This window comes from Myxocyprinus asiaticus, chromosome 21 (assembly GCF_019703515.2).
Source record: "Myxocyprinus asiaticus isolate MX2 ecotype Aquarium Trade chromosome 21, UBuf_Myxa_2, whole genome shotgun sequence".
NCBI lineage: Eukaryota > Metazoa > Chordata > Actinopteri > Cypriniformes > Catostomidae > Myxocyprinus > Myxocyprinus asiaticus.
Window position 1 is genome coordinate 43,123,092 of NC_059364.1, and position 17,288 is coordinate 43,140,379.

Sequence of the window (17,288 nt, forward strand, 5' to 3'; positions counted from 1 at the left end):
GAGTCCCAGTACGAACTCAAGTACCCCTACTCTATTGTGCATTCTGAGATGCTATTGTGCTCACTACAAATGAACAGAGTGGTTATCTGAGTTACCATAGCCTTTCTGTCAGCTTGAACCAGTCAGGCTATTCTCCTTTGACCTCTCTCATCAACAATGTGTTTCCGTCCGTAGAACTGCCGCTCACTGGATGTTTTTTGTTTTTGGCACCATTCTGAATAAACGCTAGAGACTATTGTGCGTTAAAATCCCAGGAGATTAGCAGTTACAGAAATACTCAAACCAGCCCATCTGGCACCAACAATCATGCCACGGTCGAAATCACTGAGATCACATTTTTTCCCCATTCTAATGTTTGATGTGAACATTAACTGAAAGTTCTGAACCCGATCTACATGATTTTATGCATTGCATTGCTGCCACACGATTGGCTGACTACTAATTGCATGAATAAGTAGGTGTACAGATGTACAAAAAATAAAGTAGTCAGTTAGTATAATTCACAGCAGTTCTAGTTATTTTTCACTTCACTTTGAGTGTAAGCGTATATCTTGTGCCTCTCTTGATAGGCACCCACAGGTGAAAAACAACTGTACTAATGCACGCCTCATTCCAGAAGAAAGAGCTCGCAAAAACTTCCCACAAATTCAGCTCGGCTAACTTGACAGCAAAGTTGAATAGCCAATGTTATCTCCCTGGTTAGTGGTTTTTACTGTATCCAAAGACCCAGACACTCCACTTTGCTGTTGTCCACCAAATCACTTTGATATTACTTTCCTTATGACTTTATTCTCAAAATATTACGACTTTAATCTCTAAATCTTAGATGTTTTTTTTATTTTTTATGTGGCACTAAAACGCTGTCGTAGCTGCTAGGATTTGCTAGTCCTGGAAAGCTTTTATAAAATCACATGCTGCTATGCTCTGGGATATCAACCAAAGGATTCTCAGAGAAAACATCAGATCACTTTGTTGTTATTTCCAAAAGGTCAGGATGAGCAGGCGAGTGAATCTGATACACTGAAAGGTCAGTACTGACATAGCTTTTCCGCTAAAAAGCTCACCTGCCAGGCATCTTTCATCCATGAACTGCCCAAAGATCCCAAAACTGCTAAAAAATATTTTTCTTATGGAGTATTTTTGTCTTCTGGTAAAAAAAAAATTAAATCCTTAAAAAAAGAAAAAATTCCTCAAGAGGCAGAATGACATTCAATATCAAGTCTTGTTTTCAGAGAAATCGAACACATTTTGTTGGAGTTTAAGCTTAAAATAAGAAAAAAAAAAAAAACGATTTGCCAGTGGGGTAGGTAAAATAAACTTGTTTTCCATTTGAATCATTGTTTCTTGTTATGATCATAAACATTACAAAAGATTTCTCTGAAAAAAAGACAAAAAATCTTGTAATTTTGCTTCTCAAGTAAATTTATCTTTACTTTATTAATGTTTAGATATTTTTACTGGAAAACAAGACAAAAATCCTCTATAAAAAAATATTTTTTCCACTTCCATGTAATAGCGAGAATCTCATGATTCTGTGAACCTAATAGTATATTAATATGTATGGTTATATTTAGTACTAGGTAGATTACTTTTGAATTGCAATCCGGTACCTATTTCAATTTACATGACTAAAATGTAATCTTTTGTAATATATTTTAGAGCATATCTAATCTGATTACTTTTGGATTACCTCTGACCCAGCTCGCTTGTTTGATGTCACATGCATTTGAGTTGGATAATCTATTCCATTTTAAAATAATGTTGCTTAAATGCATATAAGAAAACTTACTTAATGAATCAAAATATAAATATTGATTTCCTTTTTTGTATTTACTCCACTATTTGTCTGTTACTGAGTTAAATAAAAAAGGCATTTATATATATGATGTATATACAGTATATGGTACATCTGGTCAAAACAGTACTGTAAAGCTTAATAACAGGATGCATTCAAATATATTTAAGATTAGGTGGGCAAAATCTAAAAGTTTAAGAATCTGTCATTGAAAAACCCACAATGATTGACCAATAATATATTCTGGTATATTGTCCCACAAATAGCCGTATTCTTCCACCTCCTTAAACAGGGACAGCAGAGCCCAAACAGCACAAATGATTATCTCTTCCTTTGTAAATTGCAGGTGTGCGAGTCTTCATTCAAGTGCACGCAAACACGTTCATTGCACAATGCCACCCTGAATTTCAGATTGATTTACAATTGCTTGGTTGGTAATACTGTTATTGTAAAGCAAATACACATGCATGATTTACCAACATAATATCAAGAGCAACAGTGGTGTATGGTAATGAGTTGGAGGTGCATGTGCACTGGAGATAAATTGTGTTTAACTCTTTGGGGGAGAAAAAAAGACCAATTAACAGTTTCAGATAAAGAATGATACTGTCAGGTTAATGCTTATCACACACAATGGCTTCGAGACATCTGATTTCAGAGGTAATTCTTTAAAAAGATTGCAGAGCATATTTAATGATTTCTAGTCTTCGTGGCACTCAAGCACACAGATATTATTTAACCCATTTAATCCCAATTTATTTTCCAGCTAGGTGAAGACACAGGCCCATTTTACTCCTTGGATAGTCTTAAAGGGATGGTTCACCCCAAAATTAAAATTCTCTAATCATTTACTCACCCTAATGCCATCCCAGATGTGTATGACTCTCTTTATTCTGCTGAAAACAAACGAAGATTGACACAATCCTGTCTCTGACCTCTGCAGGCAGTTCCTTTGACCTCATGGCTTGATTTTTGCTCTGATATGCATTTTCAGCTGTGAGACGATATATAGACAGGTGTATGCCTTTCCAAATCATGTCCAAATCAATTTAATACTTCAGAATACTCTGAATACTTTCTGAATGCACTGTAGATTTAACCACTGGAGTCTTATGGATTACTTTTATGCTTCCTTTATGTTCTTTTGGAGCTTTAAAATTGTGGACAATTTCCAAATTTTAATTTAATTTGCTAAAAAAATAAAAATTGAATAGATATTTTTATGTTTACAGTCACAAGCTGCCTGGCCAAAATGATGAAAACATGAAAGCAAAAATTGTCATGTTAGGCCAAACATTTTCTGATCTGCTAAACAGTTTACATCACCTCATTCTCATACCAGCGCAAGGCCACTGTGCATCTGGATGTTCAGATCACAGTTCATTCACACAGAGCGGCTATTCAGAGCCACCGGCAGAAAAGGTCACTTCAAATAGAAACCCTGACAAAGAATGTATATAAAGAGATCCAAAATGCTCACAACATCACATCCACTTTCGATCACAGCACATAAGACTAGTCAGTCTCTAAAAAAAACAATAGAAATTATGATGAAGGTCTTTATGGGTCTGTGGCATTCTCCATTATACACTCTTACGCCTTCAGTGCAGACTCCACGAGCAACAGGCGACAGCTCAGTAAACAACATCTGTTTGTACACGCATCCCTCCCTGACCTCATGTTTTCATTCTTAATTGGTATTATTTATGGGCGTTCAGTGAAAAGAAGCCTTCAGTACTGAAAAAAATCACAGCAGAGTCTTTACAGAACACTACGTTGAAGACGATAGACTGTTAGCCCATCATTGCCTTTGTGATCATCATCGGCTATGGAAACTCACATACTGAAGTATTCTAATCTGGTAGAAGAAGTGTTTCTCATTTGTAACCAAGAAACCAAACCAGCATTTAAACTACTGGCATAAACTCTAAGTAAACACAACATCAAAATTTACCCTATTTGCTTTCTTAATGCACATTTCTGGACATATTGTTTGTGATTCATTAGAGCACATTATTCTAAATAAAACATATTTGTAAGATATGACTATTTAAAGGGTTCATGACATGAGCAATCAAATTTTCCTTGATCTTTTGACATATAAGTGGTCACTGTACTATAAAAACATACTGTAAGTTTCAGAACTGAAAACTTCCTCCTTTATATAAAAAGAGCATTTATTTAAACCAAGCTGCAAAAATGCCTCGTTTGGAATTTGTGGAACTTGTGACGTCACAAGGACCAAACACTATTTTTCGTCATTGCACCACTGGCCCCGCCCACTGGTGCACATTCACACAGGTGAAGAGGAGAGAGATGGGCCTGTCATAGAAAATTAATCTTCACCAAAGTGGACTTATATAGGACACCTTCATGTGCATATCTGGATTTAAATGTTTTTCTACATAAACAATTTAGAAATGCTTTGACCATTATCATGCCTCTCGTGCCACTTTTAAAAGACGCAATGTCAAGGTATAACTCTAAAAAGGATCCCCCATAATGTTTCATTTGCTGTTGGCTGTCTTGCTGTTGTATTGTTTTGAAGGCATCCTGGACCTTTTTTTGCACCATTCTGTGCTATTTTTAATTGTTTGTCTTTTGTAAACATGAACCAGATGGCCATCTTTAATCATATTGATTTGTTTCTACACAACACCGGCGATGTGTGCCGTGTTTTAAGAGCGGTACAAGCACAACTTTTATAAACGCGTCTCATTCTGCTGCTGCCACTGACTGGGAGAAACACATGCCGTTCTGTGTGTAAACAAACCAGGAAAATGTGAGATGTGAAGACCATCGTCTCTGCTTTGGCCTTTTGAAGCCAGTTGAAGCACCCAACATCACCGTGGATTGTTTTGCGTATTCAGAAGATTTCAGAATCAAATCACAATATAATTCAAGTTTTGCAAAGGAACTGTTATTAAAAGATGGGACAGTTAAAATTGGACTATTGGATGAAACAAACAAAAAAAAATAAGTAACCAGTTCCATTCATGAATGTTTTTTAAATGACATGACTGTTTGATCGTTTATGCTGTGCTTGAGTGAACAATTTGATACATTCAGATGAAATGTGTTGGGCGTACATCATGTGTTAACACTGAAATGTAGTTTTATAATGTTGTGTGGAGTTTGTTTATTTTCTTCGGATTGCATTTCAAATGTAGCTGTATTAGAAGGGGTGCATGATGTTAGCCAATCACAACAGTGGGCATTTACACTGAAGTCTGAAAGGGCCAGACAGCTTAAAACCAAGCATTTCAGATAGAGGGTCAGAGACAGAAAATTATTATATATGACTAAATTATGACTGTTTTGATGAAAAAAAACATTACTAACATTAGTCATTTCAGTTTCCATTTAGTCATTTTAAGTAGCCAAAACCTTCTGACTTCTTGCCAATGTTGGGAGGGTAATTTGGATTTTTTTTTAGAACATTACATTAAAAATAAAACAAACATAGGCTGAGTTTCCAGATAACGATGCAACTTAAACATTTACGATCATCTTACCTAACGTCACTCATTATTTTACAATAGAGTAACACCTGTTTCCCAAACCTGCACGTAGATTGCTTGTTATAAAGTTGAACTTAATTGCTTCGTTATGGGAGATGTCCAGTCCAAATTGGTGCTAATCACTTTGGCCAGTATATCTAGGAGTTTGTCTTCTCAACTTGAAAGTAATATGGAAATACTAACAAACATAGAAGTTATTTGTAACCTTTTCGAGGTGCCAAAATGTATTAACTATCACAGAATTTAATTAAAGAAATAATAATGACTTTAGTAAGACTGAGTTTCAAATGTATTGATGCTCAAACATAGAGATTAATGAAAGTCATGCAATAAATGTATGTAACGTGAGTGTGTGCGATGTAAATCATAAGGGGCTCTCACGTAGCCTAAAGTTTTGATTCTTTGGCTGGAAACTGAACAAATGTACACAGAACAGGATTAAAATGATGGGCATCAGTATTAAACTACTCATTAGCCTGTCTAAATATTAATAAATCATCTGGTTAGAGTGCGAGTCACTGTGTAGGCTACTTGTAGCCTTACTGCCATTATGCATCATTCAGTTTGTTACTGCCTTGTAAAAAGACTATAGGCGAGTCAGTTTGAACCAGCCATCGGAGGAATGTGGAAGAGGAGGAGGAAGAGAGAGAGGGAATCTCTCATTGCACACTCTCACTCTAATCTCCTTTGTTAACCCAATTTTAATGATTTATTAGGCATATTTATTTAAGTTTTAAACTGCATGATCACATTACTCACGTATGTCTTCTTAAATAATCTGTTTAATAAAAACATATCTTCTTTCTATTGCCATTACAATTATGTTTATCAAAGAAGGCTAATATAACATCATACTGTACTATGTGTCGTGTAATTTAGATCACGTCGCATGCACAGACTGCGGAGACTGCCTATTGATTTCATAGTGATTTGTTCAACAATTTTTTATCCTCTGAAATAGTTTACAATGGCTTTCCAATGATCAAAATATGTTAAAATAATTTATTAAATGTCCCATTGTCTTTGATAAACTGTGAAAGATGCCAGAAAGATATATTAAAGTTGCACTTAATGGACTTAAAAGTGGTTCAAAGCTCTCGTTAATTTATGAACGTTTTTACGACTTAGATAATGATGCTTTTGGGAAAAGCACCTTAAAGATTAAGTACTACTTAATCCTTATACCTTTTCATTATTGAATCACATTACAGTTGTTCACGGTCAAAAGTGACCGGAAACATTAAGAGTGTCATTTTTTTAATTGCTATGAAAGACATGTAACACCTCTAACTTGAATCATGTAAAAAAGAGTTGTGCATTTTTGAGTGGGTTTTTGGGTATTTAGACGTAATTTATTTACCTGTGTGACCTTGAACTTTGACTTTTTTAAGAATATTTTCTCAAATAATGAACCAATTGTCATAAATCATATACCATTTTAAAGCTTAAAGGCTCAAGAATCAAACTGTGATGTCCATTTTTTAAATATATAGATATATATGAAAACCAGATGAAATTCCAAGTATAAACACTAGGTGGCTGCAGAGAGCTACTTATTCATTTCTGGTTGAAGAGATGATTTCTAGATTTTGTCAAGTTCTGCATTTAGATAGTATATATTTAAATATTATCAGACTACTTCTGTCAGAATTTAGCATTAAAGATATTACTGTATTATTACAGGCAACCCTGAACACGGTGTTACAAAGAGTGTAAACTTTCCCTTTGATCTGTATGTCTTTGATCTGTATATGTATTTGATCTGTGTGTGTGTGTGTGTGTGTGTGTGTACAAACTGCTTCCAAAAATTCCCTGAAATAAACAAGTAATAACCTTATTTATCCTTGGTTGTAGCAAGATGAATGTGTGTATGTGTGTGTGTGTGTGTGTGTGTGTGTGTGTGTGTGTGTGCACGTGCACGCGTGTTCAGCATTATAGATGTGTTATGGTCTCACCAATTCATATTTGTGTGTGTGAGTGTATATATGTGTGTGTGTGTGGGCGGGTTTGGGTGGTTTATGAAGAAATTTTTTTTAGGTTACAAACCGGTAATTACAAGGGTATTATGCTATAAATGTGGTTTATGAGGACATTTCTAGTGTCCCCATAATTCAAATCGCTTAAAAAACATACTAAATGATATTTGTTTTTTAAAAATGTAAAAATGCAGAAAGTTTTTTGTGATGGTTAGGTTTAGAGGTAGGGTTAGGGGATAGAATCTATAGTTCGTACAGTATAAAAATCATTATGTCTATGAAGAGTCCTCATAAGGATAGCCGCACCAACGTGTATGTGTATGTGTGTGTGTGTGTGTGTGTGTGTGTGTGTGTGTGTGTTTTGCACTCTTGATGTTTGGTAGTCTCACCCCTTATGTCTGTGTGTTTTTTTCTGCACTGAGGCTGTTTTTTAGATTTTATATAATTAATTATGAAAAAAAAAATCTGATTTTTAGTGTTTCCCATTCATTTCCTATGGCGGTCACTTTTGACCAGGAACAGTACAAGTGTGACTTTTTTTCAAACCACTTAGAATGATCAAATCAACTTCAGTTTTTTTGTGTGTGTTCAGATATGAAATGGACAAAAAGTCACCAAGTCTTGTACCCGTCAGATAAAGGAAAGCAGTTTTATTGAAGAAACAAAATCGATTTAGGTCAAAAATCACTGAACAGTGCATAAGGGTTAAGTGCTACTAACGTCCTACTTAGTGCTTTGAGAAACCCAGCCACACTGGCATTGTCTCAAATCCTAGTTACTGTCTACTGTTTACATCTACTTTAATGCTCATCACACATGGTGATTTCGAGACATCTGTTTTAGAGATAAAATGATTGCAGTGCATGAAATAAATTCCCAATCATTCTGCCTGGCACACAAGCATGCTCATATTATTTGATATTGCACTTGAAATTGATTCCTCTGTAAAAGATGAGTTGTGATGAGTTAGTCAACCCTAGATAGGTTACAGATGACACTCTCTTTTTAAATGTATGTAAAATACAAGTTAAGCTGTAGCAAGTTGTCTACCACCACTAAAAATTTCAACCTGCTCCTCTATTTGTAAAAATAAACTAAAATTGTGGTTACAGTAATGCACTTACAATGGAAGTCTAAGGCATTGCACTGGAATTGCACTGGTGGAGGGCAAGATTTGTAGTAATAAAGACTTTATTGTTTTGGCCAATAACCAATAAAAGTTTGTCGCAGAGCTATATGGTTTCAGAGTACCTCGAATATAGGGCAACTTTTATGATACTTTCATGTTGCTTTTTGTCTTTCGGACCATGGCAGACCCAGTCTCCATACAATTTTAATATATGTACAAAAATGGCCAGGACATTCTTCAAAAGTCTGCATCTGAGAGTCATTTGGCTTTGGAACTATGACAACATTTTTATTTTGGGGTGAACTATTCTTTATAACCTAATACTTGTGTGATAAAATTGCTTAGCCTATTAACCTTCTCTGTCGAAAGTTGTGTCCAATATATAAACTACCAACAAAACCGGTAACCGTCACGCGATATACCGAAAATAACTCAAGTTCACCTGCATATACCGTCAAAATTGCGATTTAGACAACTTTACGGCTCAAACCACACACACACACACACACACACACACACATATATATATATATATATTTATTTATTGAATACTAAAAGAGCTGTAATATAATCATATGCCTGGTGATTGCATTCGACGCGCTTTTTGCTTGTTTTTACAAACTGAGGGACGAGTCTAAATTAGCCTATTTTCTGAGGTAACATGCCACAGATGGCTGTCGATAAAGCTTAACTGGTTTTGAACACGGAACACGAGCTGGGTGAACTAGTAACAAGAGTGTCGGATGGAGGAATTCTCCAGGGTGCTGAAAGTACAATTCCCTCATCCACTAGTAGCCTACTGAGGGGAGGGCGGCAGTTATCAGCCACACCCGCCTCAGCTTATTGGGCATCTTTCCGCGGAACGTCACATGGAAGAGAGCCGCACGTTTGTGCCGATGAATGATAGATTAAAGGGTGGCTGAAAATGCATATTCGGTCCCATACACAAACCCTCAACTCGAACGACGAACGGTCCGACTCCCCATACCTCATCCACCGATGACTGAAGAGATGTGTCCTGTCGAACCCTGGTGAAGTGGTCCAGCATTTCAGAGCAATCTCCGTTTGACAACATTCACTCACACACAGAACGGCGAAATAACACGCACACGATGCTTGGATTCTTTAGAGATGGGACAGCGGCGGCTCTTATACTGATTAATGCATTTGTGCTTATAGTTGTAGCAGACGAGGAGGTCATCTTTACAAATCATTTTCTGGTCCAGTTGCATGAGGAGGCAAATGAAGATGCTCATCAACTTGCCCTGGAGCACGGCTTTGGAAGTGCAAGGAAGGTAAGCAACAGTGATCATGGAGTATGCACAGCAAAAATTGGTTAATACTGTCCATTTGATGCATGCATTTTTATTTAAAGGGAGTTTTATTTTTTATTTTTTTATAATTATACAATAATATAGAATCATGTATGTCAATCATATTAATTTGAGTACAAAATGTCCTTGAGCTGAGAACCAAAACAACTATAACTACAGTAAGTGTTAGATTCACTCAGAAAAATACAGTTGAAATGTTATTTGGCCTTAGGTTACATAAGTTTACATAAGTTTACATTAAGTCATACCTATTTTTTTCCCCCTCTAATGGCCATTTGGAGCATTAGGCTGTACTACTGTACTAATTGGATATTTTTCCTAATCAAAAATCTGAAAGGAATGTGTGTAGAATTCCCCCATGAACTGCTTTTTGTTACTGGAAACTAATCCTAATGGGATCAAATAAGAATTTTTTAAGAGTCCTCTAAGAATCAAATATAAGATCCTTGTGTAAAAAAAACAACAAAAACAAAATAGGAATTTCTGTTTATCCAGTATTGGGTCTTATTTGATTCTTGGAATATTTTTTTATTTGATTCCATGAGGATCCCTTAGGATTGGTTCAAATTATGGAAATTCCAATAGGAATACTTTACACTTTGCTTTAAGATTTTTTAATAGGGTTCTAATGGAATTCATGTTTGGAGATCTACAATCATGACAGCTAATTATAAGAGCAAAATTCATGGGAACAGTAAGTGGTATAGGATTTATAGGAATTTTTTTTTCTTTTTTTTTTTCTGTTTATCCAGTAGGATTATATATTTTATTCTTGGATCATTTATAATAAATTCCATGAGAATCCTTTAGGATTGGTTCAAATGTTAGAAATTCCAATAGGAATACTGTATACATTGCTTTAAGATTTTTAAATAGTGTTCCAATGGAATTAATGATTGGAGATCTACAATTATGACAGATAATTATAAGAGCAACATTCATGGAAACATTAATATGTGGTATAACATTTTTAAAATGGAACACAAATAGAGATGAATCACATAATTTGTTGTTTGCAATGCGAGAGATAAAACAGATAAAAACTAAGAATTAACATCTGAATTGCTGCATCGAATAGCAGGGTTTGACATTTTGATGTTTACTTAGTCTTATCAGGAGGCATCAGCAATGAGAAAATGGCTAGGAATTACTCTAGTATAAATAGCAAGCTTGTCTTTCATCTGATATCCCAATGTTTATATATTCCATCTCCATAAAGAGCCATTTATTGCATTCAGAGTTGATTAGCCTGACAAATCAACCTTGTCAAATGTCAAAACATCAGTGCTGCAGCATTCATTGGTGTGGAACAGAGGGTCATGTGTGGCTGTGCATTGGAATATCACCTTTCGGCTGGTTTTGCCACCCCCCCCATGCACTCATTGTCTGGGCTATAGATAAGAGATACACTCTTTTTGAATTATGTAATTCCCTGCTGTCTTTGCAATGGGAGGACACACTGGATTTATCGGCAATTAGTTTGGAGGTTTCTATTGTGGCAGCATTATTTTACTTTCAATTTTTGATTTAGACAATTAGCACCAACTATTCAATATTCTTGAACCATAAACATTTTACATAATCAAACATTTTTGTTTTGTTGATATTACAAGCACAAAAAATTTCTAAGCAAATTTCTGAACATTTTAAAGCCAATAAAGCGTATACCAATGCACAAAACGTTTCCTTCAGAATATTGATTTACATGAATGAGACAGGGAGATGAAGAGTTGCTGCACAACCTGAGACTCGGAATTATGACCTCAAATTAATTAAATGCATGAGAAACATTAACATTACATTAAATAACTTATATTGGGGAAAACATGCATGTATATTTGTTTCTTTTTCCTTCAGTCAATTAATATTCTAAACTTAAGGGTCCATAGGCTACTGTCCTCAGACCTAATAGAAGTGTGTTTAATTTCAGCTTCCCTTTGGTGAGGGGCTTTTTCATTTCTACCCGAGGAACATCCCTAAGATAAGGAGTAAACGCAGCCTTCACCAACACCATCGCCTGGCAAAGGATCATCGGGTAAGACCAAAAAATCTCAGCATGTTATTCCCATAGAAACTAGCCCAGTAATTGGAAAACAATGGCTAATCTGATGTGAGATCCTTTGTTTGTACCAAGTTATAAGGTTAACATATCACTATCAATGTGTGTTGTTCATAAATACTTACTTTTCACCCTGTACCTCACACAGTTCTATCTTAAAACATCAAAACACTTTAACTATAGTTCAAGACTTGTAAGGCTATATTTTAACGTTTGCATTACATAACCAACTACTATCTACAAGCAATTGCAATTCAATTGTGTGGCAGCTCAACTCATAGAGTGTTGCACTTGCGATGTAATAGACTGGGATACGAGTTCTGAAGAGCACGTGAGCTGACACGTGAGCCAAAAGTGTCATAGAAGCACCACAAAATGACGTGGTTGCTTCAGCAATTGCGTTTTTGACACATACTTGCTTTTATGACACTATCGGTTAGGTTTAGGTTTAAGGTTTAGAGGTTAAGGTTAAAACTCCATAGAGCATTAACCTTAAAAGCCATGATACATGTAATAAAGCATGTATAATTTTACAAAAACGTTGCCACATTCACTTAATTTTCATGAGATCAGGCTGTATTAAATGGAAAAGACACTTGACCATTAGTGTTGTGTAGTCAAATGTTAACTATCAACATGGTCCAACATTGGCTTATTCTGGCAAAGAAGCACCCACTTAGACTGGAAGAAACCATCTGACCAAAATGTAAAGCAACCAACCACAGTTTGTTTTGTTTTTTATGCAACATGATCACAAGTTAAGTTGGCATGTTGTTTCCAAAAGTTATGGTTCCCTGTGATTTGGTGACATTACGCCGACTCATTGCACTTATGTTCCTTTGTGGCATGATTGGATGCACGTTGCGTCAGTGGTGTGGGTGACCCGGGTTTGTATCCCACGTAGATAGATAGTTCGTATTAGCTGAGACTGCATGATAAAAAATAATTATTCTGTTGTAAATAAACCTTTTTTTTTAATTAAAAAAAAAAAAAAAAAAAAATCTAAAGTTTCAATCTATAAGATTACATTCTCTAATTCACCTTCATAATCTTTTAAAATATGAGAGGATATTTTCAGTTTCTGCTCTTTTAATAACTAAACAGCTATTAATGTTTCAATTGTGGTTTTCACAAGTTGAATTATTTATTAATCTGTTCAGCAGGGCAAAACCTCTCGTAAACATTGCTCCGCCTAGAGCTTGTTAACTCATCCAAGGGCATAGGATATTTACAAACCACCAGAAAAACCATCACCTACATGTTAACCTGCAGATATCATTGGCAAAGATATTAAAAATTATATGAAGTCAATGTTGGTTTCTGACACTCTGGCTAACACATCACATTAGCAGCAGGATTCACATGAATTAACATTTTTCCTCATCATTTTTGTTTTTAACTCCTAAAGACATGAATTGTAAGTTTGCAATATATGTAGGAAATCGTGACCACTCAGATTAAAATGAAGACTCCAGTCATATCAGTATCCATATAAAAGCTGTTTTATTGTACATGGAGAGGGTCAGCACATGGGGGCTGCCATGTTAGAATCACATGACCAGCCAAATACTACTTGCTTAATCTCAGTAACCGTCCTGATATTTTATTTCTACAATGGCATCTAAAAATGAAAACTATTGATTTTAAATGATGCTGCATCCAAGCCGCTAGGTGTCAGTGTAAATTCAAGATGACACAAAGACAAAAGTTACTGAGTGCACCTGTCAAGATGTGCAGAGAGGCTCAGGACCCAAATGCAGAGTGAAAAATAAAGGTTTATTTAATACAAAATAAAACACAAAAATTCAACATAAAACTCCCACAAGGGGGAAAAACATTAAACATAAACTACCCCAAAGGGGAAAAAACAAAGGATATATAATCCAGGGCTGGGGCAGAAACAGCGGGAAACAGGACCGACTGGACCGGGTAGGGATGAACAGGACAGGAAACTAGACCGACCGACAGACTGACTGACAAGAATAAACATCCTGGTTACTTTCAGTCCTCCGTTCCCTGATGGAGGGAATGAGACATTGTATCAATGTAGTGACACTAAGGGTCACTCTTGGGAGCCCCAAATACCTCTGCTTTTTGAAAAAAGGCCAATGGAAATTGGCGAGAGGAATTTGCATGCCACTCCCCCAGACATACAGATATAAAAGGAGCTGGTATGCAACCACTCATTCAGGTTTTGTGCTGAGGAGCCAAGGTCCCGGCCATTTCAGGGGGTAGTTCAGCGTTGTGGCAAGAGGGACACAACGTCTCGTTCCCTCCATCAGGGAACGGAGGTTACGAAAGTAACCAGGACATAGTTCCCTATGTGTCACTCACTCGACGTTGTGTCGATGTAGGGGGGGTGTCACTCCGAAGGGGAAGACATCGTGAAGACCACACCCCGCCGGGGGGGATTTTGAGTGGAAATACGTCACATGGTCTTACCGAGTCTCGTCGGAAGTATGTCATGTGGAGAAGTCCCATGGTAAGTCCTACCCGAGGGGGAGGAGTTTCTACAAACATGGTGACCGGGGCAGAGGGGCCTCTGCCCAAGAAAGATGCAATTTACCAACAGGGAAGCGATTTAGCGGAAGATATCATATGGGGTCACCCATGGGGAACCACCACATGTGGAGCACCTACCACAGTACAGGGCATAGTTAGCACATGTACTGGGCCGGCAGCGAGTTTCTCCGCAAACTCATCTGCCACAAGGCTAAGGAGGAAAGTCATCCAGGGATCACAACTTGTGAACACGACTGGGAGTCAAAAGCGCACGTCTTCACCTCACAGGAGGGGAAGGGTGCTGTGCTCAAGCGGTACACCCGGCCAGCTCTCCCAGAACTTACCTGTTCGGACCTGACAACACATGGAACGAAACCGGCTCAACCCAGAGATTGTAGAACCTCGCAAAGGTGTCCGGTGTTGCCCAACCCACTGCTCTGCAGATTTCTGCTAAAGAGACGGTACTGGTCAGGGCCCAGGATGCCGCTACACTCCTCGCAGAGTGGGCTCGTAGTCCCATGGGGGGCGGCACGTCCTGGGCGTGATATGCCTTCACGATGGCGTCAACGACCCAGTGGGCGATCCTCTGTTTGGAGACAGCGCTTCCTTTCCGCTGTCCACCAAAGCAGACAAAGAGCTGCTCAGAACTTCTAAAGCTCTGCGTGTGATCCAGATAGATGTGAAAAGCACGCACCGGACACATCAACACCAAAGCTTGGTCTGCCTCCTCCTGAGGCAACACTTGCAGGTTCACCACCTGATCCCTAAACGGGGTTGTGGGAACCTTGAGTACATAGCCTGGTAAACATGGGCACATAACCCGGACCGAACTCCAGGCACGATTCGCTGACAGAGAACGCCTGCAGGTCCCCTACCCTCTTGATGGAAGTGAGCACAGTCAGGAGGGCAGTCTTCAAAGAGAGTGCCTTAAGCTCTACTGACCCTAAGGGCTCAAAGGGAGCACCCCGAAGACCCCGAAGGACTACAGAGAGGTCCAACGAGGGCATGAGGCGTGGTCTGGAGGGATTCAACCTCCTAGTGCCTCTCAAGAACCTGATGACCAAGTAGTGCTTCCCCAAATACTTACCATCCACTGCCTCGTGATGTGCCAAAATGGCGGCTACATACACCTTCAAGGTGGAGGGGGACAGCCGCCCCTCCAGCCTCTCCTGCAGGAAGAACACCACTTAGTGAACAAACGCCACTTCAAGGCATACAGGCGCCTCGTAGAGGGAGCCCTAGCCTGAGTGATTGTGTCTACCACTGCGGGTGGTAGGCCACTTAGGTCTTCCGCATCCTGTCCCAGGGCCAGACATGGAGATTCCAGAGGTCTGGTCGCGGGTGTCAGATGGTGCCCCGTCCCTGAGAAAGAAGGTCCTTCCTCAGGGTAATTTACCGGGGGTGCTGTTGTGAGGAGCGTGAGGTCCGAGAACCACATCTGGGTGGGCCAGTAGGGTGCTACTTGGACGATCTGCTCCTCGTCCTCCCTGACCTTGCACAGTAGGCTCACTGGGGGAAATGCGTATTTGCGTAGTCCAGGGGGCCAGCTGTGTGCCAGCGCGTCTATACCGAAGGGTTCCTCGGTCAGGGTGTACCAAGCGGGCAGTGGGATGATTCCCGGGAAGCAAACAGGTCTACCTGTGCTCGACCGAATCGACTCCAGATCAGCTGGACCAACGGGAGTGTAGACTGCCTTGGCGGTTGATGTACGCTACCGTCGCCATGTTGTCTGTTCGGACCAACACGTGCTTGCCCTGGATCAACGGCTGGAACCTCTGCAGGGCGAGCAGTACTGCCAACAACTCTAGCCAGTTGATGTGCCAACGCAGCCGTGGGCCAGTCCAGAAGCCGGCGGCTGGGTGCCCGTTGCATACGGCACCCCAGCCCGTCTTGGAGGCGTCCGTCGTAACCCCGACACACCTGGAGACATGCTCTAGGGGAACTCCTGCCCATAGAAATGCAAGGCCGGTCCAAGGTGGCAACAGATCGGCGTAATGACCACGCGATGATGCCCATCTCGGGACTCGAGTCTGAAGCCAGTGCTGAAGTGGTCTCATATGCATCAACCTGAGCGGTGTGGAAACCGCTGAGGATGCCATATGCCCCAGGAGCCTCTGAAAAAGTTTCAGTGGATCCACTGTCTTCTGTCTGAACACCTTCAGACAGTTCAGCACCGACTGTGCACGCTCATGCGTGAGGCACGCTGTCATCAAGACTGAGTCCAACTCCAAGCCAAGAAAAGAGCTGCTCTGAACCGGGGAGAGCTTGCTCTTTTTCCAGTTGACCCGAAGCCCTAGATGGCTGAGGTGCTTGAGCACCAGGTCCCTGTGTGTGCACAGTAACTCTCGAGAGTGAGCTAGGATCAGCCAGTCATGGAGGTAGTTGAGTATGCGGATGCCCACTTCCCTTAGCGGGGCAAGGGCTGCCTCTGCGACCTTTGTGAAGATGCGAGGGGACAAGGACAGGCTGAAGGGGAGGAACTTGTACTGGTACACCCGGCCCTCGAAAGCAAACCACAGGAAGGGTCTGTGTCGAGGTAAAACCAAGACAAAGAAGTACGCGTCCTTCAGGTCTACTGCCGCGAACCAATCTTGATGCCGGACACTCGCTAAAATGTGTTTTTCCGTCAGCATCTTGGACGGGAGTCTGTGCAAGGCCCAGTTCAGTACTCGCAGGTCCAAGATTGGCTGCAACCCACCGCCTTTCTTTGGTACAATGAAGTAGGGGCTGTAAAACCTCTCTAGGACAGGCTCTATTGCACCCTTCCGTAGAAGGGTATCAATCTCCGCACGCAAGGTAGCGGCATTCTCGCCCTTCACCGAGGTGAAGCGGATGCCGCTGAACCTGGGTGGGCGCCTGGCGAACTGAATCGCGTAGCTGAGTCGGATGGTCCGGGTCAGCCATCGTGACGGGTTGGAAAGCGCGAGCCACGCATCCAAACACCGGGCGAGGGGGAGCAAGGGGATAATCAT

The 17,288-nt window shown here is 39.7% G+C and overlaps 1 protein-coding gene across 1 annotated transcript in view; it reads left to right on the top strand.

Annotated features, from left to right (window-relative positions):
• Positions 1–9,297: 9,297 nt before the first annotated feature.
• The window catches only part of LOC127412310 (neuroendocrine convertase 2-like), a 120,043-nt gene continuing 112,052 nt past the window's right edge, over positions 9,298–17,288 (top strand). Inside the window, exons 1-2 of the mRNA XM_051648559.1 lie at positions 9,298–9,716; positions 11,686–11,790. Of these exons, the coding sequence (XP_051504519.1) occupies positions 9,534–9,716; positions 11,686–11,790 (288 nt within the window). The 5' untranslated portion in view covers positions 9,298–9,533. The remainder of the gene's footprint in view (positions 9,717–11,685; positions 11,791–17,288) is intronic.